Source organism: Anolis carolinensis, unplaced genomic scaffold (assembly GCF_035594765.1).
Source record: "Anolis carolinensis isolate JA03-04 unplaced genomic scaffold, rAnoCar3.1.pri scaffold_13, whole genome shotgun sequence".
Classification (NCBI taxonomy): Eukaryota; Metazoa; Chordata; class Lepidosauria; order Squamata; family Dactyloidae; genus Anolis; species Anolis carolinensis.
In genome coordinates, this window is record NW_026943824.1 from 100374 (window position 1) to 128065 (window position 27692).

Below are 27692 nucleotides of genomic sequence, written 5' to 3' on the forward strand. Positions count from 1 at the left end.
TCCTGCCCATCCCCTCCCTTCCCTGAAAGCCTTTTTAAAGAAGGAAAGCCAAGCCAAGCAAAGCAGAGAGTGGGACCGGACCGGAGAGGAAGGAGAGTCCGGGCAGCCTGGCTGGAAACTTTGAGCCCGAGACCATGCTGTGGCTCCTCTGGCCCGGCCTGGCCCTGCTCTCCGCGTCCGTGGCCCAAGAGAAGCCCCCGACCCCGGCCGGCCCCTCGCGCTTCCTCTGCACCGCCTTCCCCTGGGACCCCTCCAGCAAGGACTGCCCGCTGCCCCCCGCGGCGGTGGTGCCGGGACCCCCCGAGGAGCAGCTCCAGGCCACGCTGCTCCAGCTGCGCGAGACCCTCCTCCAGCAGAAGGAGACCATCGGGCAGCAGCGCCAGGCCATCCGGGAGCTGACCGCCAAGCTGGGCGGCTGCGAGGGGAAGCCCTGGAGGAAGGCCAAGGACGGGGAGGACGCCGCCATGGGGGACCTGCCCCGGGACCCCGCCAAGGTGCTCGACCAGCTCAGCCGCACCATGCAGGGACTCAAGGACCGCATGGAGAGCCTCGAGGTGAGCCCCACGCGGGTCGGATTGCGTTGGGGACTAAGGCTGTGCACTGGGAGCTGTCCGTGGTGCTGCAATAGGTGCTTCGGGGTGTTCAGCACCACGGACAACTCCCAGGGCACCCATTCCTTTCGGCCCTATGGGCAACACCAAAGGCACCCATTCATCCTGCCTTTAAGGAGCCTCCGGTGGCCTAGGGGATAAAAGCCTCATGACTTGAAGGTTGGGTTGCTGACGTGAAAGCTGCCAGGTTCAAATCCTACCCGGGGAGAGCGTGGATGAGCTCCCTCTATCCGCTCCAGCTCCATGCGGGGACATGAGAGAAGCCTCCCACAAAACATCCGGGCATCCCCTGGGCAACATCCTTGCAGGCGGCCAATTCTCTCACTCCAGAAGCAACTCCGGTTGCTCCTGACATGAAAAAAAAAATCCTCCCTTTCAGAACCGGGGACACCCATTCCATTCAGCACCACAGACAGCTCCCGACCACAGCCATTCCTTCCAGCACCATGGGCAGCTGCAAAGGCACACATTTCTTTCAGCACCATGGAGAGCTTCCAAAAGAGCCCATTCACCCCCTTCCAACACTGTGGACAGCTCCGAAGGGACCCATTCATGTCCATGGTGGGGCAATGAGCACTTTGGAGGGGTATTCAGCACCATGAAGTGGTACTTCAGGAGGCATTCAGCACCATGGACAGATCCCAAGACACCCATTCCTTTCGGCCATATGGGTGGCTCCATTCATCCTCCCTTTCAGCACCAGGAACACCCATTCCATTCAGCACCATGGATAACCCCCCAACAGCATCAATTTCTTTCAGCACCGTGGACAGCTCCCAAGACACACATTCCTTTCGGCCATATGGGTGGCTCCAAAGGCACCCATTCATCCTCCCTTTCAGCACCAGGGACACCCATTCCATTCAGCACCATAGATAACTCCCAGCCGCATCCATTCCTTTCAGCACCATGGGCAGCTCCAAAGGCACCCATTCCTTTTGGCACGATGGAGAGATCCCAAACGCACCCATTTGTCCTTCGTTTTACCACCACGGACACCCATTCCATTGAGCCCCATGGAGACCTCCCGCAGGCGCCCATTCATTCTGCCTTTCAGACCAGGGGTTGTTCCTTGTGCTGGAGAAAATCCCAGAGCTGTCCCTGGTGCTGCAACAGGCACTTCGGGAGTTATTCAGCACCAGGGACAGATCCAAAGCCACCCATTCGTTTTCTGTGCCGGGGCAGCTGTCCATGGTGCTTAAAGGAACGAAATGGATGTTACCACCTGCCCCACAACCCTGAGAAGGTGGTGGACCATCTCACCCACACCATGCATGGAAAGCCTTGAGGTGAGCCAGAAATGGGTTGGATGGAGAAGCCCAGAGCCGTCCCTGGTGCTGCAATGGGCATTTCGGGAGCTATTGCGTACCATGGACAGCTCTAGAGGCACCCAATGGTTTCAGCACCACGGGCAGCTCCAAAGGCACCCATTCCTCCTCCCTTTCAGCGCCACACGCATTCTGCAGATGAATTCATATATAAGTCGTATAGATGTAGCCTGGCCTTTGTTCCCGCCTGGAGACACAATAATGATGATGATGATGACGATGATGATGTAATAATAATGATATCTCCAGGCAGCAAGCACTCAAGGGCCAGTGAGCGCCACTTGGGCTAAGGATGTCTCCAAGGCAGCAAATAATAATAATAATAATAATAATAATAATAATTATTATTATTATTATTATTATTATTATTATTATTATTATTATTCTCCTCTTTTGTGTTGTGAATGATTCTTCCCCACTTGTGTATTCTTGTTCACTGAAGCCGCTTCTTCCCTCAGGGGAGGGTTTGCCACTTGCTAAATATACGCATCGTCAGTTGTCCAGGGTGCAATTATTGCTCCGTGAAATAAACAACATTTGCTTCCTGGAACCTCTTAGCTTTTGGACAGCAAAAAAGAAAGATGTGCATCACTTGGGTAACGTCTGAGGTTTTTCTACAAGGAGTGACATTATGATTTTAGAAGGAAGAAAATGATTTTTTTCCCGTTTTTGAAAGATGGGATGAGATACAAGAACGATCAATGAATAGATGAATATAAAAGCACAATGGTTACTTACCACTTTGGGGTTGTGTGATTCTCATGTATCCAACAGTAAATGCTTCACTTATAGCAAATTCCCAAAAAATCAGTGGATGTGCATATTGTTCTTAAACTTGGGAGGAATGATGTTGTAGGTCTTCTTCTGAACGAGCACAGATTACATTATCATCAGCATACTGGAGTTCTATAACAGATGTTGTAGGCCTTCTTCTGAATGAGCACAGACTACGTTATCGTCAGCATATTGGAGTTCTATATCAGGCATTGCAGGCCTTCTTCTGAATGAGCACAGATTACATTATCATCAGTATATTGGACTTCTATAACAGATGTTGTAGGCCTTCTTCTGAATGAGCACAGACTACGTTATCGTCAGCATATTGGAGTTCTATATCAGGCATTGCAGGCCTTCTTCTGAATGAGGACAGATTACATTATCATCAGCATATTGGAGTTCTATATCAGGCATTGCAGGCCTTCTTCTGAATGAGGACAGATTACATTATCATCAGCATATTGGAGTTCTATATCAGGCATTGCAGGCCTTCTTCTGAATGAGCACAGATTACATTATCATCAGCATATTGGAGTTCTATATCAGGCATTGCAGGCCTTCTTCTGAATGAGCACAGATTACATTATCATCAGCATATTGGAGTTCTATATCAGGCATTGCAGGCCTTCTTCTGAATGAGCACAGATTACATTATCATCAGCATATTGGAGTTCTATATCAGGCATTGCAGGCCTTCTTCTGAATGAGCACAGATTACATTATCATCAGCATATTGGAGTTCTATATCAGGCATTGCAGGCCTTCTTTTCAATGAGCACAGATTACATTATCACCAGCATATTGGAGTTCTATATCAGGCATTGCAGGCCTTCTTCTGAATGAGCACAGATTACATTATCATCAGCATATTGGAGTTCTATATCAGGCATTGCAGGCCTTCTTCTGAATGAGGACAGATTACATTATCCAGCATATTGGAGTTCTATATCAGGCATTGCAGGCCTTCTTCTGAATGAGGACAGATTACATTATCCAGCATATTGGAGTTCTATATCAGGCATTGCAGGCCTTCTTCTGAATGAGCACAGATTACATTATCATCAGCATATTGGACTTCTATAACAGATGTTGTAGGCCTTCTTCTGAATGAGCACAGACTACGTTATCGTCAGCATATTGGAGTTCTATATCAGGCATTGCAGGCCTTCTTCTGAATGAGGACAGATTACATTATCCAGCATATTGGAGTTCTATATCAGGCATTGCAGGCCTTCTTCTGAATGAGCACAGATTACATTATCATCAGCATATTGGAGTTCTATATCAGGCATTGCAGGCCTTCTTCTGAATGAGCACAGATTACATTATCATCAGCATATTGGAGTTCTATATCAGGCATTGCAGGCCTTCTTTTCAATGAGCACAGATTACATTATCACCAGCATATTGGAGTTCTATATCAGGCATTGCAGGCCTTCTTCTGAATGAGCACAGATTACATTATCGTCAGCATATTGGAGTTCTATCACATATGTAGTTGTGACCTTGGTTTTGGCTTTTGTGCATGCCTAATAGACAGCCTCTGTTTGTGCGTTCCTTCTTTGTCCCAAAGCACCAGCTCCGCGCCAACGTCTCCCTGGCGGCCCTGCCGAGCGACCTGCGGGAGATGCTGCAGAGGCGGCTGGGAGACCTCGAGCGGCAGCTGCTGAGCAAAGTGGCCGAGCTGGAGAGCGAGAAGACGCAGCTGCACAACGAGACCTCCGCCCACTGGCAGAAGACCGAGGCCGCCCTCAACGCCCTCCTGGAGCGGGTGGCCGAGCTCGAGAGAGGTAACGCCCCTGACCCACTTGGCCCGCTTCCTTGTGTCTATGGCTGGTTATCTAGGCCTGTGTGCCACATCTAGACTATTAATGCTATTGAGGTTGGATGGCCATCTGTCAGGGGTGCTTTGATTGTGCTTTTCCTGCCTGGCAAAATAAAGGGGGTTGGACTGGGAGGCCCTGGGGTTGCTTCTATATTATTATTATTATTATTATTATTATTATTATTATTATTATTATTATATTATGACACAGCAAACAAGATAGTTATGCTGGATTTTATATCACAAAATCACAAGTCGAACACTTCCCAAGTGTCTAGGACTGTGGGATGTATTTTCGGATGATGCGTGCAGATCCCAGTAGGGTGGCCTTTTGCAGTTGGCAGATTGTGATTTTGTCAATGTCTATTGTTTCCAAATGCCAGCTGAGATCTTTTGGCACGGCACCCATTATTATTATTATTATTATTATTATTATTATTATTATTATTATTATTATTATTATTGTTGGATGGCCATCTGTCCGGGGTGCTTTGATTGTACTTTTACTGCACAACGGCAGAAGGTGATTGGACTGAATGGTCTTTGAGGTCCCTTCCAACTCTATGGGATTTGGGCCATGCCTATATAAATCAGTGAGGAATATAAATCAAGGAATGCAAATTTAAATCATAACCACGGACATGCATCCGAATCACCTTAATAATAATAATAATAATAATAATAATAATAATAATAATAATAATAATAATAATATGAAATCCAGCATATCTATCTTGTTTGCTGTGTCATAATAATAATAATAATAATAATAATAATTTTATTACCCTTAATGTTGGTCCAATGCACTTCATTCCAGAGTTTAGTCTCTGTGCGGAATGTGCAGGTATTTGCGAATGCTCAGAACCGTGCGTGTAGCCACGGCCGTCCAAGTCTCCTCCAACTCGGATGCCTTTCCCGCGGATGCCTCTGGTGCCACCGAGGGACAGGCTTAATCCTAAGCATTTAATCAGATCCTGAGTTTTAATTACCGGGAAGCGCTGCGCCCGGCTGGCGTCTGTGCATTGAACTTTCTTCTGCGTGTGGCAAGGGGAACGCAGCACCGCACACGCTCGCCATCATCCTCATTGTGTTTGCGTTCAGTACAAGGCGGCGCATGCATTTCTGCAGATATTTTCAACATTTTTTTCTGCAGATATTTCAATGAATGTTTTAATGAATATTTTAGATTACTTTTAAGAATATTTAAATAGGCATTTTATGAATATTTCAGCAGATATGTTTATGAGTATTTTCTGCAGATATACTTTAGGAATATCTGCTGATATTTTCATGATTTTAATGAATATCTTAGACTACCTTTACAAATATTTCGATGTGTATTTTATGAGTATCCCTGCAGATATCTTTACAAATATTTCTGCATTCCCTCCTGATGTTTGGCCTGCACCTATGGCTGTTGGCACCTTCAGGGGTTCTGATGATGGTAAAGCAAGTGTATATATATATGTGTGTGTGCGTGTGTGCGTGCATATAATTTTAATATATATATATATATATGGGGGGCCCTGGTGACACAGTGTGTTAAAGCGCTGAGCTGCTGATCTTGTGAACTAAAAGGTCCCAGGTTCAAATCCCGGGAGTGGAATGAGCACCTGCTGTTAGCCCCAGCTCCTGCCAACCTAGCAGTTTGAAAACATGCAAATGTGAGTAGATTAATAGGTACCGCTCCGGTGGGAAGGCAACAGCCACATGACCTTGGAGGTGTCTATGGACAATGACGGCTCTTCAGCTTAGAAATGGAGATGAGCACCGACCGCCAGAGTAGGACAGGACTGGACTTAACAACAGGGGAAACCTTTACCTTTATTATTATTTACTTATTATTACTATTATTATTATTATTATTATTATTATTATTATTATTATTATATACACACATACACATATATATACACACACACACACTCAAACACAGACATAATCTGTGAAATAATGTCACAAACTACTGAGTATCTAAAAATGAAAGCATAACCTTTTCCGAGTACCAATAGTATCATCATCCATAAGTGATCTGGAGAGATGCCTTGTCCCTACTGTCTCTGTGCTGAGTCTCTGCTTTGTGTCTCCTCCTCCTCCTCCTCCTCCTCCTCCTCCTCCTCCTCCTCCTCCTCCTCCTCCTCCTCCTCTTCCTCTTCCTCTTCCTCTTCCTCTTCCTCCTCCTCCTCCTCCTCCTCCTCCTCTTCTTCTTCCTCTTCCTCTTCCTCTTCCTCCTCCTCCTCCTCCTCCTCCTCCTCCTCCTCCTCCTCCTCTTCCTCTTCCTCTTCCTCTTCCTCTTCCTCCTCCTCCTCCTCCTCCTCCTCTTCCTCTTCCTCTTCCTCCTCCTCCTCCTCTTCCTCCTCCTCCTCCTCCTCCTCCTCCTCCTCTTCCTCTTCTTCTTCCTCTTCCTCCTCCCCCTCCCCCTCCTCTTCCTCCTCCTCCTCCTCCTCCTCCTCTTCCTCCTCTTCCTCCTCCTCTTCCTCTTCTTCTTCCTCTTCCTCCTCCTCCTCCTCCTCCTCTTCCTCCTCCTCCTCCTCCCGGGCAGGGTCCAGCGCCTTCAAGGCCCCCGACGCCTTCAAGGTCTCCCTCCCTTTGCGCACCAACTACCTGTACGGGAAGGTCAAGAAGACGCTCCCGGAGCTCTACGCCTTGACGGTCTGCCTGTGGCTCAAGTCGGGCGCCTCGCCGGGGATCGGGACGCCCTTCTCCTACGCGGTGCCCGGACAGGCCAACGAGGTGGTGCTCATCGAGTGGGGGAACAACCCCATCGAGCTCCTCATCAACGACAAGGTGAGCCCATCTTCCTTTGGGGAGCATCCTCAGGTTCCAGAGGCGCTCCCAGAGAACTCAAAGTTCCTGTCTGCTGAAGTTGTCCATGGGCTTCTTGTGGGTTTCCATGGCTTCCCTGTGCAGCCTGACATGGTGGTTGTGGTCGCCGCTCTCTTTGCGCAGGTCGTCCAACTCCCGCTCTTCATCAGCGACGGGAAATGGCACCACATCTGCGTCACGTGGACGACGCGGGACGGGATGTGGGAGGCCTTCCAGGACGGGGAGAAGCTCGGCACCGGGGACAACCTGGCTCCTTGGCACCCCATTAAGCCCGGAGGGGTCCTCATCCTGGGCCAGGAGCAGGTGAGCGACACGGCCGCCCGAAACGGCGCTATTCTTCTCTGGTTCCTCTCTTGGTCTCCTGTCTTAGAATAGAGAAAAAGGAGAGGCCACGGCTGGTGCGGTCAGAGCTGAATTGGAAATATACTCCATCAAAGGTCTCGCCAAAACGAAGGTCTTTTTGGTAGACTCCCAAAATGATGTTTGGCAGAATAAACGAGTGGCCAAATCCAAGTTTCTTGGCCAGGGTATCATGAGATACCTTAGAGAGGAGACCCAACACAAAATGCCACTGATGTTTCATATGCATCTAGCATGAGAGACATTTTTCAGCAGTGTTGTAAACCATCAGTATCAACCACGTGAAACCAATTTCTCCTCCTCCTCCCCTCTCACGCTCTCTTTCTTCTTCAGGACACAGTCGGTGGGAGATTCGATGCCACGCAAGCCTTTGTTGGCGAGATGAGCCAGTTCAACATCTGGGACAGAGTCTTGAAGCCCGAAGATATCATGAATATTGCGAACTGCTCCGCCAACATGCCCGGCAACATCATCCCCTGGGTCGACAACAACGTGGATGTCTTTGGGGGCGCGACCAAGTGGCCTTCGGAGACGTGCGAGGAGCGCCTGCTTGATTTATAGCCACGACCATGTCCCATCCAAGTGCCCTGTTTCCATTGAGACAACCTCTCATCAGGTCCAATGCTCTTACGCCCCGGATTATTTCCTTGGGTTCCTTAATACCAACGAAATTCCCACGATGCCCAAGGAGGGTCGGCACCAGCAAAACCAAAACAAGCTTCAGTGGCGTCTTGTGGATCCCATCTCAGCTGGACAATGAATCCATTCCTAGCTTCAGAGGAGCTCTCCGTGGTGCGGATACCTTTAGGGACTAGGCCTCGGCACCTTGGAGAGCACCTCTGATGTCCAAACATGGAGTAGATTTGCCACTTCACTGATGCGTCTCGCACATCTTTGGATGCTTTTTCAGTGGAGTTCCCGTAAAAGACTTTTGGAGGAAGTTAGGGCCATTCTTTGCATGAGTTTCCAACACATTCCAACTCTCGTAAGTCACCCTTTCCAAACATGGCACCTCCTGGCTCTATTGGACTACAATGCTCATCGTCCCCAAACAACATACTATGTTGTCCAGTGAAGTGTAGTCACTGTTAGAGTTTCCAGTTGGGGTGTGCAGTTTTTTTGTTAGTCCTCGTAAGTCGGATAACATTAGCTAAATTCGTACTTCCGAGTTGATATCAGATACGTGGGCGATATCCGATACGCCTGCGCCAAAAATGTCAGAATCTAAACCGACCCCGTACTTTTCCATTTTAGTTTTGTAAACCTCGGAAGGCTCTGAAAGTCAGTTTCAGTGCAAGAAAGTAAAGCTGAAAGCAAAGCCAAAAAGGCTGCCTTAGTGCCTTGCCTTTCCTCAGCAAATTAACAGAGTCTCGCCATTTGAAGAGGCCGGAAAAGGAGAGAGAAAGGAGAAAGGGAAAAGCACAGAACTCTGGGAAATGTAGTTTGGGAAGGCGAGGACCCTACGCCGGAGAATGCAAAAGGCCCTGCCCTAAACTACATTTACTGACTAGGCGCATTGCAATAAATGAAGCGTTAGTTAGCTTTGAACATCTCAAATCCTCTGAGCATGATATGGCCTGACACAACCCATAAGGATGAGAGAAATATTCTGAAACTTGACAGGCTTGCAGTCACAAATGTCTCCTACATGTGTGGCAAGTTTCATCCTGTTATAGCCATAACAATGACAGAGAAATGAGCCAGAAATCTCTGTAGTTTTTAAAATGTTATTGGTAAAAACTTTTTTAAATTCCCAAAAATCAATGGATGAGTGAAATATTTTGAAACTTGACAGGCTTGCAGCCGTAAATGTCTCCTACATGTGTGGCAAGTTTCATCCTGATAGCCATAATAATGACAGAGAAACCAGCCAGAAACCCCTGTAGTTTTTTTAAAAAAATGTTATGAGTAAAAAAAATTAAAATTCCCAAAAATCAGTGGAGGAACTAAACATTCTGAAACTTGGCAGGTTTATGGTTGTTAATGTGTCCTATAAGTGTGCCAAGTTTCATCCTGATAGCCATAAAAACAACAGGGGAAAGAGCCTTGCAAGTTTCCAGATCGGAAACCAAATCTTACCGAAACGAAAACGGAACTCAGAGTTCTAAATTATGAATCCGAACCTGCTTCCAAATAATAATAAAATATTATTGGTAAAAACTTTTAAAAATTCCCAAAAATCAGTGGATTCATGAAACGTTTTGAAACTTGGCATGTTTGCAGTCGTAAATGTGCCCAACAAGTGTGACAAGTTTCACCCCAATATCTGTAAAAATGACAGAAAGACGAGCCTCGTGAGTTTCCCAATTGGCGCCGACAGGATTTTCAGAGAAGATTGTATTTTTGTTTTGCTCCCAAAGGCCTTTAAGAAGCGTGTGCCAAAGTTACCGTCATTCTTTTGTTATGTGTACGCTTACAAATTCTGCCTGCTCCTCGCCCTCTTGCTTGCGTCCGACTCTTCTGCCCATTTCCCATTGAAATGAATGGGCTTAGATTTCTCATACTCATTCCAAACACGTGTGGGGAAAAAGACTTTCCTTTGGGTTGTGTTTGGCTATTTTCTCTCCCTCTTGAAAAGAAGTCTCTGGTCCGAAATGAAATCACTGCCATCGCGAACCTTTGTGCTTAAAAAAGGGAGAAAATCAGCTATCTCCCTTTTTAAGTTCTCGTTTACCTTCTCTACGTCTAATGTGTTTTCCAAACTGTTGCCCTTTCAGTACCTGCAATTCTTCTGCTTTGAGTATGTATTATATATGTATTTTCTTATTTTTTCCTGCATTTATTATTTGTCCTGTGGTGAAAGATGTCTTGAAAAGGGAGTTTTTATGATTCTGGACAAGATTTTAACGAGGGTGGTGGAAAGGGAATTTATATGACTGAAAACTTTTATTTTTCATACGTCTGAACCATACGGCGCTCGATTCCAGTTACTGTCTAATATGTAGGAGAAAGTGACATGTTGCCATGAGTAGGTAGCACAACGTTCTTAACAAAATACAAAAAAGGGAAATTAAAAAAGTTTATTGCACTGTAAACCCAATGGCCAGTTGCATCTTAATGTCCCTGTTCCAACTTACATTCAGATCAAGAACGAACTATAACTCCCAAGCATTAAGATCAATTACCTCCAAATCTCACCAGTATTCAAAGCTGGCCATGTCGGGTTTGTGCACCAAGTTCAGTCCAGATTCATCTCCGGTGGGTTCACAATGCTCTCTGGAAGTGAGTGAACTATAACTCCCAAAATCAAGGTCAATTTCCTCCAAATCTCACCAGTATTCAAAGCTGGCCATGTCGAGTTTGTGTGGCAAGTTTGGTCCAGATCCATCTCTGGTGGGGTTCACAGTGCTCTCTGGATGTGGGTGAACTACAGCTCCCATCATCCTGGGTCCATTTTCTCCAAATGCCGGCGCTGGGCATGAACAGAAGCTAGCGAGGAACCACGCAATCCTGAAAGCAGTGAGCCAGACATAATAGAATACAATAATATAATAATTCAATAATATAATAACAATAATATAATAACAATAATATAATAATAATAATATAATAATACTAGCTGTGCCCAGCCACGTGTTGCTGTGGCAAAGTCTGGTGGTATGGGAAATAAAGTATTGAGGAATTGGTGGTAGTTAAGGTAAAGGGTAAAGGTTTTACCTTACATTAAGTCCATTATAAATGGGTTATAGAGCTGTGTGGAAGGGTCTTGAGTCTACACTGGCATATAATCCAGTTAAAATCAGATAATCTGTATTTTATAGGCAGTTTGGAAGAGGCCTAAGTGAGGCCTAACTCTGCCTGTCCCCTGGGCTGAGTGGGTTGCTAGGAGACCAAGTGGGCGGAGCTTAGCCTTCTAACTGGCAGCAACTGGATAAAAACAATTCTTCCTCTCCCTTTAATTAGGACTCTATTTAATTAAATAGGGCGGGGTATAAAAATAAAATTATTATTGTTATTATTATTATTATTATTATTATTATTATTATTATTTTCTTTTTGTTGTATGAACATAGAGGCATGGATGATGGGTTGTGCTGCCAAGTTTAGTGTTTCTGGGATGTGTAGTTTTGTTGTTTTGTCCTAGGCCGAAATTTCATTACCCTTTTATATATATATATATATATAGATAATGAAACTATAATAATAATAAGTAATAAAAATAAAATTACATAAATGGAAATGTTGAAAGGCTATGAAGAGAGAGAGAAGGCGCAGATTCGTTTTCCCAGGACAGGCCGACGGTTTGAACTTGTGACCTCGGCCAAAGTCCAGAGGAACATCTCCCAAGGCTCAGAGCAATTATTTCTGGATCCGTCCCTATTCCGCTGCATTTATCCAAGCATTACGCGCAACGCCAAACCCTCCGGTGACATTATGAGCAGCTCATTACCTTCGTCCATCCATCGGAAGATATTCTGCACAAACCTTGGCCGGAGGGAAGATCAGGCGTCTCGACGGAGGCTGATTAAAAGGGATGGAAGGAGTGGACATGGCCGGAGGCTCCGCAAAATGAGAGACCGGAGGATGAAGTGATATGGAAAGGAGACTGGGGTTCAACCTGATTAATACGGAGCGGACGACGTAATAGGGAAAGGCAACCCAAAACAGGTCAAGAAGTAGTCCAGGAATATCTGGCTACTCTGAATGAATCCGAGTCTCCAGGGCCAGGTGAACCACGTCCAAGAGTATTGAAGGAGCTGGCAGAAGTCGTTCCAGAACCACTGGCAATCTGTCAAGTAGGAAACTTAGGTACCGCTTTATGTGGGGAAGCTTACTGAACTAACTGAATATAATACAATGTATACAATATACCGCGTTTCCCCAAAAATAAGACAGTGTCTTATATTAATTTTTGCTCCCAAAGATGCTCTAGGTCTTATTTTCAGGGGATGTCTTATTTTTCCTTAAAGAAGAATTCACATTTATTGTTGAACAAAAAAATGAACATTTTGTAGTTGTCTTCATAAACCAGCATAACCAGACAGACTGTGAATCCTATCAAGAATTTCTTGTTACTACCACTATTTCCATGTACAACAATCTATGGTACGTACATTTACCAAACCTGCATGCTCTGGTGTTCTGTTCGGCGGGCATGCTTCCAAACACAAACGGTGCTAGGTCTTACTTTCGGGGGAGGCCTTATATTTAGCAATTCAGCAAAACCTCTACTAGGTCTTATTTTCTGGGGATGCCTTATTTTAGGGGAAACAGGGTACTTGTAAACTGCCCTGAGTCCCCTTCAAGGTGAGAAGAGCGGGATATGTCGCTAATAATAATTTACAACACCATAAAAACAGCCTTCCAGCAGCGTGCGGAAAAGGAATGAGGAAGTACTCCATCAAGGACTCGGTGTCACAAGTGGATGGTGAAGCGGCAGCTCCCCCTATGGCCGGAATCGAGCATACCCTCATGAAGCCGGAAGCTAGAAAATGTTAAATTGCCTCTGTGTCTGTCGATATATGTCGTATGTCTAATGGCATTGAATGTTTGGCATGTATATGTACATTGAGATAAGAATGAGGAAGTACTCCATCAAGGACTCAGTGTCACAGGTGGATGGTGAAGCGGCAGCTCCCCCTATGGCCGGAATCGAGCATACCCTCATGGAGCCGGAAGCTGGGAAATGTTAAATTGCCTCTGTGTCTGTCGATATATGTCGTATGTCTAGTAATGGCATTGAATGTTTGGAATGTCTATGTGCATGTATATGTGATCCGCCCTGAGTGCCTTTTGGGGTGAGAAAGAAGGGCGGGATATAAATACTGTAAGTAAATAAGGAAGCAGGAGGGAGCCCCCTTCATTCGGGGAGGCGGTGTCAGCGAGTAACGTGTCGACGAGGACTACACGGGTCCCTCCTCCCTCTTGCTCTGACACACGTAACAAGGGTATTAAATATGATGAATTCCCTGCGACAAAAGCAGGCAAATCGGGTTGCCGTGGCCTAATCAGCTTTAATGACGAGCTTCTCAGCGGTCCCAGAGAGTCAAACCGGAATAACCTGACCTACCTCTGTCCCGTAATCTTTAAATACCATTCTGCATCTGCCATTCGGTGCTCGGGAATGATTCACGCGACTCCTGAACGGACGCAAGACCGGGTCCAAGGGAAATCGGCAGTTGGCAGACTGGGATATTGATTACAAGACCTCTATGAATCTTTATGATACGAAATGGGGGGCTTCAAATTGGTGAAATGTTCTGAAACTTGGCAGGCTTGCAGTCGAAAATGTGGCCTAGAAATGAGGTGAAATTCATACCGATAGGACTAAGAATGACGGAGAAACGAGCCTCCAAAGCTTCCCCGAATCTTTCTGGCATGAAACCAGGACCGCGAAAACCCTGAAACGTAACTGACTTTTTCCGAACTGCACACTCCGATCAGATGATATGACGCAGCTGTGTTTATGCGTGTTGACTAGATTCCTCCGGCCCTCTTCTGCTTTCCCGTCAGATCAGCTCATTAGCAAGCGAATTAATTTTTCAAGTAACTATCAATTATAAACGAGTGCAAGGAATACATAGAGAACACTGCAGTGCGATCGCGCAGCAGTTGAAAGAAATCCTCGCTTTTCCCCCCGTAGCGTTGCTTCGCGCCCCATTTTCGTCCTTCCAAACAGATGTTGCAAAACAACACCCGCAACCTGTTGTCTCGGTCCTGCTTCCCCGGCTTTGCTACCGTCTCTCGGAGACGCAGCCAGGTCAGGCTCTGCGGATGAAGGAATGAACGAACAAACGAATGGCCGAACCCCTCTTCAATATTTCTATTTGAAGTTCCCTTTGCTTTCTGGGCTTCCATCTGGCACGGGCGAAATTCCCGGGGCCTCGACTCCACAAGATGGAAGGAGATTATAGAGCCGCCGTGGGATATACAATAATAAAAATAAAAATCTCTCTATATAAAAGAGTGATGGCATCATGGCGACCAACAAAACAACAAAACTACAGGCCCCCCAACCTCAAAATTTGACAACACAACCCATTATTCACGGCTCTAGGTTGATACAACAAAAAGAAAAGAAAAACAAAGTCCTAATTAGAGGGAGAGGAATAATAGTTTTTATCCTATTGCTGCCAGTTTGAAGGCTAAGCTCCGCTCACTTGGTCTCCTAGCAACCCACTCAGCCCAGGGGACCCTTTACCTTAACTACCACCAATTCCTCAATACTTTATTTCCCATACCACCATACTTCACCACAGCAACGCGTGGCTGGGCACAGCTAATATATATATAAATAATAATAAATAAAATAATATAATAAAATTAATATAATAATGCATAATAACATATAATAAAAATAAAATAAAATTAACAATATAATATATAATAATATACATTAATGATAATACTAATAGGAAGTTAGGAGTTATGGTGGGAGTTGAATTCCAAAACACCTGGAAGGAGGGCCAAAGTTGGCCCAGGCCTGGAGTAGATGCCCCTAAAGCCATGCTTTGGCTTCACAAGTGGGATGCGCTTTCCCAGTGTCTTGGGCGCATAATGCATTACTTGTAAAGCAAGTGAAACCAATCTGGAGCGGCAACCCCAACTGAACTTTCCGGCGAAGCACTCTTTGCACCCGAGTCGGGAGGTAACTGAGCTGGAAGTGTGATTCCGCGGCAAAGGCTGGCAGACAGTCGGCAGAGATGTGCCGGACTTGTTGGGGACGAGACGTTTCCTTCCCTCCTTGGAGATTTACCGGGTTCAGACGGGGATAAGAGCACCGCAGGATGACAGATGTGGCAGGAGGAGGAGGAGGAGGAGAAAAGGAAGCAGGGCGGGATGATTACACCTCCCATAATCCCTCCGCAGTGACGACGCCGGCCGTGATTGATGGGAGTTGTAGCCGCGAGCACGATAGGATTCTTCGTAGGATTTGGCCTTTTTAAAGAATGCAATCCCGAGATTACGCCGTTGCGAAACCACGGCTTTGGGGCGGAGGTGCAGATAGACATTGGGAATTAGGGGAATGACTCCGTCTCCCGGCATATGCTTCCTTGCCCAAGGGATTTCGGATATTAATCCCATTGCAATGCTTATCTATCGGCCTAATAGGAGGTCGGTGGGAAAAAATAATAATACCAGAAGAAATACATTGTAAATTTGAATTTCTTTGAATATTGTGTGGTCATGTTCCAGAAGCATTCTCTCCTGATGTTTCGCCCACATCTACGGCAGGCATCCTCACAGGTTATGAGGTCTGCTCGAAACTAAGCAAGTGGGGTTTATATATTGGGAGGTGAAGCAAATTTTGTTTTAAAAATTCCCCAAAAATCAGTAGATGTGCGAATCTTTCTGAAATTTGGGGGAAATGATGCTCTGTTTGTGTTTTATCATTGTGGAGAATTTCAACCACATCGCTCTTGTAGTTATTTTTTTTACAAAATGCTGTTTGTAAAAAGTTTTTAAAATTCGCAAAAAAATCAGTGGATGTGCAAAACGTCCCGAAACTTGGTGATATTACAGTGGCAAATATGTGATATAACTGTAGCAAGTTTCGTCCCAATAGTTCTAAAATGAGGGAGAAAAGAGCCCAGGAAGTTTCGCCAGTAACAAAATAATCACAAAAATGTTGTCACGTCATAACAGTTACAATGCAGACCCCTTACGGTATTTAATAAACACTTTAGAAACGAATCTCCGCCCCCTCCTAAATTAGTAATGGGATTCGAAATATTTTTTCCGTCGATGGCACACACCTACTTGCTGGCAATTTGGCTGCAGTTCTTTGGGAAATGGAGCTCCCCGCCCGTGTTCGTTTCCCTCGCCCGTCATGAAAGCAGGCATTCGGCGAGATGTGAACTGAGAGCCTTAATGGGGCGGAAGGCAGAACAGGATATAAATGGATTGCGAAATAAATCATTGATTAGAACGCGCTTCCGAGATCCCCTTCAGAGCTTGCCGGCAGCTGGTGGAAGGAGAACAGAACAACAATGGTGCTGCCGGAGAATCATTTCTGATTATATATATATATAATAAAGTGAAAATGTGTGTGTGTGTATGTGGCACGGGTGTCCACTCACACAGACAACCTCCGGCCTCCACAAACAGGCTACAGTTCCCAGTGCTGAGGAGCCACCAAGTCACTCCTTCCCAGGACATTGCAGATTACAGCGAGCACTTCCCAGGGTTCCTTTATCTCTCTCCATTTGCATGACTCCGCCCACTGTCTCTCCCTTAATCCTTTCCTATGGCACACAGCAAACAGGAATTGATCAGCAGCTGAACATACTACGGAGAGAAGTTTGGGGAGAATTCACCATGATTTATAGGAGTTGTAAGGACTGGGATGTATAGTTCACCTGCAATCTAAGAACTGCATTCTGAACCCCACCAACGATGGACCTGGAACTCACCTGGGACACAGACCCAACACCTTGCTGTGGTCTTTCGAACCCGTGCTCCGTCACCGTACTTTCCTAATTTAGACCTCCTCCTCCTCCTCCTTTCAACCATCTGCACTCACTTGATCTGCTACTCTCATCATTGCTGCCCATTTGTTTACAATGCTTAGCTTCCGCTTGTATTGGAAACGCAACACAATTTAGTTACATAACAGAATCAACATGCTTATCGTGCTGAGTAAATCCCTTCCCGGTGCAACCCTCCTCCTTCAACCCAGAGCAATTCTGTGGGGAAAGGGCCTTTTCCGACCCATAAGCAGAGCGCAATCCAACACAAATGGGTTGGAAGCTGAGTTGTAGGTACTACGTGTCGGTTTCTCAACCACATAGATGTTGATACTTGGGAAAAGGCACGGAATTTGTCCACGCGAGACAGAGAAAGGAGGAAGATTTGACATTCGCAATGCGAACAGATGCCTGTGGGTGTTGGTCCCAAACATCTGTCATTGCGTCCTATTTTTGGAAAACGTGATGGGCAGAGAGTAAAGGATTTGCAGGATGGAGGAGCGAATGCGAGCCAACACATTGCCTTGATCTTCCATAAAAGCAAAGCCATAAAAATAGTAAAAAATACAATCCAAAAATCAGTGCATATTTAAGAATGTCTCTAGAGTTTCAGCATAAATCCAAACCATAATTCTGCAAAAATTCCACTGAGCAAGGCATGAAAAATCAGGAATCAAAACAACACAAGAACCACAGGCAAACTTGAACAAAACAATTCAGAAAGCAAACAGCAAAATCCCATAGGCGAACTTGAACTAGAAAATCCCTGGAAACACAGAGCACTTGGAAGCAAGACCCATGAGGTAAAGCAAAGTTGCCTCAACTGGAAACTGAAAGCGGCGTCAAGCAATATAAGCCTTTTCCAAAATCCAAGACTACGAGAAACACCTTTTCCCAGCAGATAACTGATGGCTCTCTCTCTTCTGTTGTAAACGAGCAGAGCGCCTGACTTTCTGAGAGTCTTCCCTATACTTATTGTAAAACTGCTTTCTATTCAAGGTTGTCAGAAGAGGAGGCTGAGAGAGAGGAGACATGATGATAGCCATGTATAAATATATGAGGGGAAGTCCTAGGGAGGAGGGAGCCAGCATTGGAGACTAGGATGCAATGGAACAAGGGCTGCAAACGACAGGAAAGAAAGGAGATTCCACCTGAACATGAAGAAGAACTTCCTCACTATGAGAGCTGTGGACCTCTTTGGCCTGGAGTGTGGTGGAGGCTCCTTCTTTGGAGGCTTCTGAGCACAGGCTGGATGGCCATCTGTTGGGATTCTATGATCTACACCAGGAATGGGCAAACTTTGACCCTACCGGCTGTTAGGAATTGTGGGAGTTGAAGTCCAAAACACCTGGAGGGCCGAAATTTGCCCATGCCTGGGCTACACTGCAGAATGAATGCAGCTTGACACCCCCATGGCTCAATGCTATGGAATCCTATGCTATGGAAACGGAGTCTTGCTAAGACTTTAGCTGGTGCCTCGACTAACTACAAATCCCAGCATTCCATGACACTGAGCCATGGCAGTTGAAGTGGTGGTAATCTGCATTAATTCTACAATGCAGATACACCCAACACAACCACAACCCTCACCTGCCTTGGGCAGTGCCAGTAATGGCGAGGGGGCGACAATCCAACAACATCTCAAGAAGGTCCAGGCAATTCCCACCCGAATAGAGAAGCACGCAAAGATCAAAGGATGCCAAAGCAGGAGAACGAAATACATTTCACAGTGCGTTGGGCTTCGCATCTATTATTCAGTCTGGAAGCAGATGTCTGATTAAATACAGAATTATACATTATTTCCATTAGGTGACTGCTGTTCTTTCAGGGGACAGGATTCTCCCTCTCTTCCTCTCTCTCAGTCTCTCGCATACGTGTGTTGTTTGTGCCCATATATAGGCACAGAGACACACAAACATTTCCCTTGACATCGCTAAGCTCCTGGCTTTGCCTCCGGAGTGACATATACACAAGCCTCCGCCGATCATCATGCGATGCCAGACGGAGACACATCTCGTCCCATCGAAAATGCGATTCTCAACAATCCTAATGCAGTGACCTCTCCATATAGTTCCTCATGTGGTGGTGACCCCCAAACATAACATTATTTTCATTGCAGCTTCATCAATGTCATTTTGCTACCGTTATGAATCGCAAATCGTAAATATCCGAGAAATATCTGAATCGTAAATCGTAAATATCCGATAAATATCCGAATCGCAAATCGTAAATATCCGATAAATATCCGAATCGCAAATCGTAAATATCCAATAAATATCCGAATCGCAAATCGTAAATATCCGATAAATATCTGAATCACAAATCATCAATATCTGATAAATATCCAAATCGCAAATCGTAAATATCCAATATCAATGGACCACATTTGGCACAAATACCCGATAGATACGCCCAAATTTGAATACTGGTGGGGTTGGGGAGGGGATTGATTTTGTCATTTGGGAGTTGTAGTTGCTGGGATTTATAGTTCACCTACGCTCAAAGGGCATTCAGTGGTCCAGGGAGGTCATGATTTGCAAACTATAAATCACTTCACTAACCAGCATCCCGTGACACATGTTCACTGGTGGAACTCGCATAGTATAAAGTTACGTAAACGAGATGGGCGTTTGGCTTGATCCCTCGTAGCTCTTCTAAAGGGAGAATGGAAGCGTCTCAATTCACCCCTCTTTTCTACCTCCCTCCCTATTTTTCTCATCCGTAAATAAGACGCCCTTTGAACAGTTGCAATTTCCGCTCACCGATGATGCAAATATTTGGTTTCCCATTATCACCGTTTCATCAGCGTGAATGCGCTCTCTCTCTCTCTCTCTCTCTCTCTCTCGTGTCGTAAACACAGATGTCGGCATCGTTATGAGTGCGCCGAGATTAATTTGTGTTTTGGAAAGCTTTAAATGAAATATTTCTTCATAAAACGAGACAGAAACAAAGCATCACAATCGAATCCCAGGATGAATTCCAATGATATTATTGGGAGGGAGGGAGGGAGGGAGGGGGAGGATGATGGACTGGCAAAGAGTCAAGACAACGAAAACGAACACATTTCCAAAGCTGGGAGCAAGCCATCGCGCCACCCATTCCGCATTAAGATTCAGGGTCAGTCAACAAGGCTCTGGCAAGGATTTTCATCATAGGCAAACACTTCACCACCCACACACCCACCCAGTCCATTCCTCTTTGTGGATATTATTATTTGTGCTCCTTTCAACGACCCGACCGCACTGTTGTCAAGCCAAGGGTTGGATTTATGCGCAAGCCAAGTCAGCCACAGCTTCAGGGCTTTGGATTTTGAGGGCCCTCCAAATACAGAAAGAAGGAGAAGAGCCTCTTGCCAATCGATCGTTTGCGAATTTTGCCAGTCGTGGGAGTAAATAAATGCCATGCTCCCTTCTCCAGGAAGTTCATTTGTCTCCTTTTTGTCTCGGAACAGGTTGGGAAATTAATGCCATTTCGTGGTACCTGGTCTTCTGAGTCATAACGAGACACTCAAACCACGAGTGCCAAAATGACCAGGAGAGCCTCTGCCTTGTCTGGACTAAGCCTCAACTCGTTGGCCCTCATCCGGTCCAGCACAACTGCCAGGCACCGGTTAGGATCCGGGGAGCTTCCCTGGCATTTGGTAGAGAAGCGTAGATTGCATTGCAATAGTCCATTCTGGATGGACCACCGTGGCCAAGTCAGGTTTTTCGAGGTGCAGTCGTAGTGGTGCACAAGCTTTACCTGTGCAAAGGCCCTCTCGGCCACTGCCAACACCTGAGTTTCAAGTGTCAACTATGAGTCCAGGAGGACACCCAGGCGACAGACCGGTGTCCTCAAGGGGACTGAAACCCCGCTGAGTACACGTTGCCACCCTAGACCCCAATCGGCTTCGCGACTGACCAGCTTCAGCTTGCTGGCCCTCATCCAATCCATCACAGCTGTCAGACTCTGATCCAGAATCTGGGGAACTTCTCTGGAATGTGGTGGAAAAGGGGCCGGGCTGTGGCGCAGCTGGCTAGTAACCAGCTGCTATAAATCACTACTGACCAAGAGGTCGTGAGTTTGAAGCCCGGGTCGGGTTAAGCCTCCGACCATAAAAAAAAAATATAGCCCCGGCTTGCTGTTGACCTAGCAGCCCCGAAAGACAGTTGCATCTGTCAAGTAGGGAAAATTTAGGTACGCTTTATGCGGGAGGCTAATTTAACTAATCTACAACACCATAAAACTGCACACGAGGAAAAGAATGAGGAAGAACAGCCACCAATGGACGGTGAAGCAACAGCTCCCCCTGTGGCCGGAATCGTGAAGCTGGAAAGATGTTAAAAATGCCTCTGTGTCTGTCTAAAACTGAATGTTGTTTGTCTGTTGGCATTGAATGTTTGCCATATATGTGTTCATTGTAATCCGCCCTGAGTCCCCTTCGGGGTGAGAAAGAAGGGCGGGATATAAATACTGTAAATAAATAAATAAATAAATAAATAAATAAAAGCGTAGTACAGATGACACCCAACTCTAAAACTTCTGATGACCACACCCAGTGGTTTCATGTAGATGTTGAAGAGCATGGGAGATAGAATGGAACCTTGCGAGACCCCTCAGGTCCATGGCCAGCGGTCCGAGTAGGTGTCCCCCAGCATCACCATCTGGGTATGATCCTCCAAGAAGGAGCCGTGCCCTCAGGACCCATTCCGGAGAGCCAACCCAGAAGGAGACCATGGCCAATGGTGTTGAAAGCCGCTGAGATGTCCAGGAGAACCAGCAAGGATGCAGTCCCTCTGTCTAGCCCTCCATGATGGTCTTCCACCAAGGTGACCAAAGCCATCTCAATTCCATGACCAGACTATGATGGAACAAGATCGTCTCAACCAGGAATCCCTGGAGCTGAGAAGCCACCAGAAAAGGAAGATTTGAAGTAGACTTTGAAGTCCCTAATTTGTTATCTTATTATTATGCAACACGTCTAAAGAGTAGCTTGCTCGATGTCTGAGTACACCACGGTCTATAATTGAGCAAAAACACGCCGCTGATTCACTGATGATATTACCCTACCATAGTAAAGAAATGATTTTCAGAGGCTAATAAGAGCTTGCAAAGTACAATCCATGTATTAGTGCCGTTGTGTCAGATTAAGAATTGCTTTCATCACTTATTTATGACAATAGCTTGACATTAGTTGCTGCAGTCTCCAATTAGATTAGCCATAATATTAATAGGTTCCTACAAGCGGCTGCTAATGAGGCTCGTATTTCTCTACCTGCTATGTTCTCCCAACTAGGGCAGGCCCCTCATTGGCTTCGGCGTCATCAGCTAATCCCTTTCATCAGTTCTAACATCTGCAGCAATGCTACAGATTCGGAGCTAATGACTCTCAAGCTATTAATTTAAAAACGCAAGGAGAAAAACCTTGTGTATCTCAGAGCTGATTGTCAATTCTGAACATGAAGGTAACCGTTCCAGAACCAGATTGGAGGATAATGACTTCTGGAATATTTTTTTAATCGATCGCATATGCCTAGAGAGATCCAGCAGCAATTGGTGCCTCCCGTGTTAATGGAGACGCCCGGCTTCCATTCAGGCCTGTGAGGAGCTCTCCAAGGTGCTGAATTATATCTCAGTAGCTTCAGCCCTTTGGAGAGCTCATTTAAAGCTAGCTGAAACCTGGAACAATATATGGATGAGAAGCTGCTGCAGCTGCTTCAAATGTTCATGAATAGCTCTTGCCATCTTGACCATCTGTGAATTTTTTGGAGAGCACATAGACCTTCCAGATTTCTGCAACCTGCTTTGGCTGGAGATCTAGACCTGCTCAAAGTTGGTGTTGAGGCCTGTGAGGCCTCTGAGGATGAGGACAGGGATTGTTTGGTTGAGCCCATTGTTTCTGTGGTGGAAAGCTAAAGTGTTTTTGAGAGGACGGGAATGTTTTGGGTAGATCTGTTGTCAGGGAAACCCTGTAAGCGTGCAATAAAAACATTCCTTGCACTTCCTCTTGGGTTTGGACTCGGTCATTGCACACTGCTTTCCTTAAACCAGACAGTTTAATTATGTATGATGAACTCTATCTTCCACTTGGCAGACTAAATTGGATTTTTTCCTTTACTTGTTTTGCCAGATGTCTTCCTTGCTCAATTCTTACACACTTGAAGCTGGAGTTTTGAAAGCAAAACAACTTGGTTTCAAGTGTACACGTCTGTGTGTGTGTATGTGTATAGCATTGCAGCCATTGATTTGGCTCCTTCTTCGCTAAAGTTTAGTCGAACTCTTTGCTGTGAGAGGAAATGATCCCAGGAGAAACCTGGTGACGGTGCCAACTTGCATGGCTTCCAATTTCACTCAGCTGGATTGACTCTTGATTGTAAAAGAAACAGAAATGGGTTATTTGCCTCGGAGGCAAATAATAGAACAGAAACCGCTGAACCAGACAGCGAAAAAGCCGTAACCAGTCTATGAAATGCCTGGCATTCCTTATTGCAGTCACACACCTGCAATTTAGAACAATGGATATATGTTAGGGTTATGCAAAAATTCGTTTGTGCCTCGTTTTTCGTATCTATTAGGCAGATGTGATCGATTAAAAAATGTTTCAGAAGTCATTACATTTCAGAAGTTTCTAAAGTATCGTTAGTGAAAAATTTGTTACTATAATGAGAGTAATGAAATTTCATTAATATTTCGTCCTAGTAATTTCGTCCAAGTGGGGGAACTTCAGGATCTCTTTTCTCCCTCATTTCTACAGCTACTGGGGTGAAACTCGCCACAATGGCAGAACACTTTCACCACTATTAGCCCACCAAATTTCAGGCTATCGGAAGATCTGTGCACAATGGAGACTGTGAGACGCTGGTTGTGGAAACAGAGTGTCGACTTCTTCCATGACGGCTTCAAAAAACCTGTTCATCGTTGGCAGAAATGTATCCAATTGTCTGGTGATGATGTGGAAAAGTGAATCGTGGTAGGTAAAGAGCACAGGATTATTTCTGTGTTTGATTTATTAAAATATTCCCATCCAAACCCAAGTAACGAAGGTGGAGGCATTACTTTTCATTCAACCCTCGTAGATTCAACGCTGAGGCATTTCTATCTAACAAAAAATAAGTCCAAACCAATGAGTCCTGAATTTTGAGCCAAAATATTAGGTTCCGAAGCGGTCCTTCCTGGTTCATTTCCAGCATGTCGGCTGCTGAATTGCTGAAATTATCTGAAATCTGAATTGACCAACAGAATTCCGTGAACCCCTAATACTTAAGCATTGCAAGCCTGCGGAAAGTGAGTCCCCGAAAGCAGAGCGACTTCAGCAGTTTAGCATCAGGGCTGGATGTCTTTGTCTTCCGCCATCCTGAGCCATTTTAGCCGGGTATCCTGTGCCCGATTTCGTGACGAATCCTCCGGGGCCGACGCAGAAGCGACAGCCACTCCTCGACCTCAAAAGACGCCTCAGCCTATTCCCTCCGCCGCCTCCCTGCCTTCAGATCCTCCGGTTGACTTTCTGTGTGTCGTTGTTACGTTTTGATATCTTCCTGGAGGGAGTTCTTTCTCGGCAGTGCCGTCTTCAGATACTTCACCCCCTCCTTTGTTTCCCATTAATGATGAAAACCCCGAGACGGGGAAGAAAGGGAGCGAGAAGAGCGCTTGACTCCTCTCCCCCGTTCTTTGCCATTTTCCCCAAAGAAGCTGAGTGGTATTTCCTTCTTTTTTGCAAGAACGACTTTCTTTTCCCCTGAAGCTCCTTGGCTTTCTGTTGACCTGGGAATACTTTCATGAGAAACTTTTTCTGTCTCCTTGTAACAAAAAAGGAAGGAGAGGAAGGCGTTTGAAAGGGCGACATTCCTTTGTCTGAAACTTGTAAGCAAACCCCAGATAGATAGATACAGAGACAGAGACACCCACCACAAGGACCAACCAACGGCTCAAGGTAAAACAGACAAGCCAAGGAGGAAGCTAGTTGGCATTCTCCTTGGGACCGGCCTCTTTGCAAAGGGTCTTGCGTCTGCAAAACTGAGCTGATTCGTTTCACAGCAGCTCTATTCACCCGGGGTTGCTGGGACATTACAACACGTCAATGGGGAATCCTCCAACGGGGCTCCTCTCTCGCACTGTTGTAGGGCCGCCGGGATGAAACTTGCTCCACTTGTAGCCCTCATTTCCCACTCTCAGATTTGAAAAATGTGGATTTAATATGTCTGGATATGAATGAATTGCACAGAAAGAAGGAGGGAATGAGAGCTAATAATTTTGGAGACACCGTTCAACAACATTAAGGCCTGCAATGACTAACTACCCTGTTTCCCTGAAAATAAGACATCCTTGAAAAATAAGACCTAGTAGAAGTTTTGCTGAATTGCTAAATATAAGGCCTCCCCCGAAAGTAAGACCTAGCAAAGTTTTTGTTTGGAAGTATGCCCAGCGCCTGCCAAACAAAACACCAGAGCTTGCAGGATCAGTAAATGTACATACCAGTTGTACATGGAAATAATGGTAGTAACAAGAAATTCTTAATGGGATTCACAGTTTGTCTGGTTATGCTGGTTTGTGATGACAACTACTGTACAGTATATAAAAAATGTTCATTTTTTGTTCAACAATAAATGTGAATTCTTCATAGAAAAATAAGACATTCCCTGAAAATAAGACCTAGCACATTTTTGGGAGCAAAAATTAATATAAGGCACTGTCTTATTTTCGGGGAAACACGGTACCTGCTTGCTGAATTGTAATTAACAGTTGCGAATGAGGGCTGAAATAGTTGAAAACTGTGATAAGATCTGTGACAGTGATAAGAGAAATGTTTACCTCTGTTGACATCTGTCAACACTTGCTGACTTGATGAACTTTTGGGCAGAGACAATGGCTCTTTTAAGTTAAGGATGTGAAGAAGGAAACCAACATTAATCAAGAAGAGTCAACATCTGGTACAGGAAACTAAGATGGAGCTCGGATGGAAGACGTCTATCATTCATTTACAATTTGTGGACAACATCAGCAAAATGTTGCTCTATATAAGTGACCTTATGACAACCCAGAAAGTGTGACAGATATCGTCCACTTGTGACACCAAGGCCTTGATGGTAGGACTTCCTCATGCTCTTTACACGCCGCTGGCAGTTTTATGGTGTTGTAAATTAAGTTAAATTAGCCTCCCTGCATTACGTAGTACCTAGAATTCTCTACTTACAGACACCGCTGTTTTCAACCTGCTTAGTGAGCACCAAGCTAGGCTATTAACGGTCGGGTGCATTAAACCCCGACCCGGGCTTTGAACCAATGACCTCTCGGTCAGTGGTGATTTATTGCTGGTGGCTACTAACCATCTGCGCCACAGCCCGGCCCTCTCTCCTAACTCCACAAAACACAGATGGGAAAATCGAAATAATACAGAACTTCAACGGAGGGATTTTCTTCCCAGAGCAGATTACTTATGAGTCGCCCTCTTTGCAGACCCGATATATTACCTGGAACTTTTTATCCCGTTGAGCCGCCTTCTTCTGATGCAAACGTGTTTCCACACCTGTTACCAACCAACACTTCTGTAGTTACGAGGCGTTTTGCGGTACTCACAGGCGAAGCGTCTTACGGCGCCAGAACATGTCAAGCTGTTCAGTTTGGAATCGTATGGACCGGTGACGTTTGCGTGGTGGCACAAGATGCACCTGGCAATACTGCAAAAGGGTTTCGCGCAGCCCGGTTTGTGCGGAGTGAGACCGAATTAAGGACGGGAGAGGAGGAGGCCTCTTCCACGGCCTGGCACGGAACCCAAATGGCCGTCTCCTTTGACCCAAGAGGCAAATGGCAGCGGTCCAGCACTAACTGCCTCCCTCAGACATATGGCGGTGCGTGGGGTTGGCGTGTGCGCTTCCTCGCCCGAAGCGAACACGCCAGCCACACATAAGTCCCTCCCTCCCTCCCTCCCCGCACACCATGCCTCAGCAGAATAACTTACTCTTGTTCTCGTATAAAAATAAGCGTGACTCATGCCCACTCCAGGGATGACTAATCTGGTGCAAAGTTTTCAAGGTAAAGAGTAAACACAATGACGGGGAAGTTGGTCGGTAAAGGGGGTCCCGGGGGAGGCACGGGGACCCCGCTCAGGCAGCCCTCACGCCACCGCCATTCAGGACTTTCGCCTTATTAAATCAATCCATTCAGGCAGCGTGGGGAAGAACTTTACGGAGTGGCTTCTACGTCATTGGAATGCTGGTTGAGACCATTGGGTGAAAGCCATACACACCAAGAGAGAACTGGGAAGATGGAGTACTTCCTCATTCCTTTCCGCAAGCTGCTGGTAATTTTATGGTGTCGTAAATTAGTTAAATTAGCCTCCCCACATAAAGCAGTACCTAAATTTCCTACTCGACAGATGCAACCGTCTTTCAGGTTGCTTAGGTCAGCAGCAAGCTAGGCTATTACCGGTCAGGGGCTTAATCCCGACCCGGGCTTCGAACCAATGACCTTATGGTCAGTAGTGATTTATTGCTGCTGGCTACTAACAGCCTGGCCTTGAAAACACCCGGTGGTTATGCACCAAACATACTTTGCACTGGGTGCAACATGAATGCCGCATCGT

At 45.8% G+C, this 27692-nt stretch overlaps 2 protein-coding genes and 1 long non-coding RNA gene across 3 annotated transcripts in view; 1 reads left to right on the forward strand and 2 right to left on the reverse strand.

Moving 5' to 3' along the window:
* The window catches only part of baiap2l1 (BAR/IMD domain containing adaptor protein 2 like 1), a 44094-nt gene extending 41988 nt beyond the window's left edge, over positions 1-2106 (reverse strand). The window contains exon 1 of the mRNA XM_062964457.1: positions 1981-2106. The gene's annotated coding sequence lies outside the window, so the exon portion shown is untranslated. The remainder of the gene's footprint in view (positions 1-1980) is intronic.
* On the forward strand, positions 1-10762 carry nptx2 (neuronal pentraxin 2). Its single transcript, XM_003226531.4, has 5 exons — positions 1-554; positions 4290-4506; positions 7084-7328; positions 7491-7670; positions 8061-10762. Exons 1-5 carry the CDS (start codon positions 135-137, stop codon positions 8286-8288), a joined length of 1290 nt encoding a protein of 429 aa, XP_003226579.2. The 5' UTR covers positions 1-134; the 3' UTR covers positions 8289-10762.
* On the reverse strand, positions 10734-26795 carry LOC134294197 (uncharacterized). The gene is made up of 2 exons (XR_010001169.1): positions 26581-26795; positions 10734-11177 (listed from the first exon to the last, which is right to left on the reverse strand). It is a non-coding gene; the product is annotated as an uncharacterized LOC134294197 (long non-coding RNA).
* Positions 26796-27692: the final 897 nt, after the last annotated feature.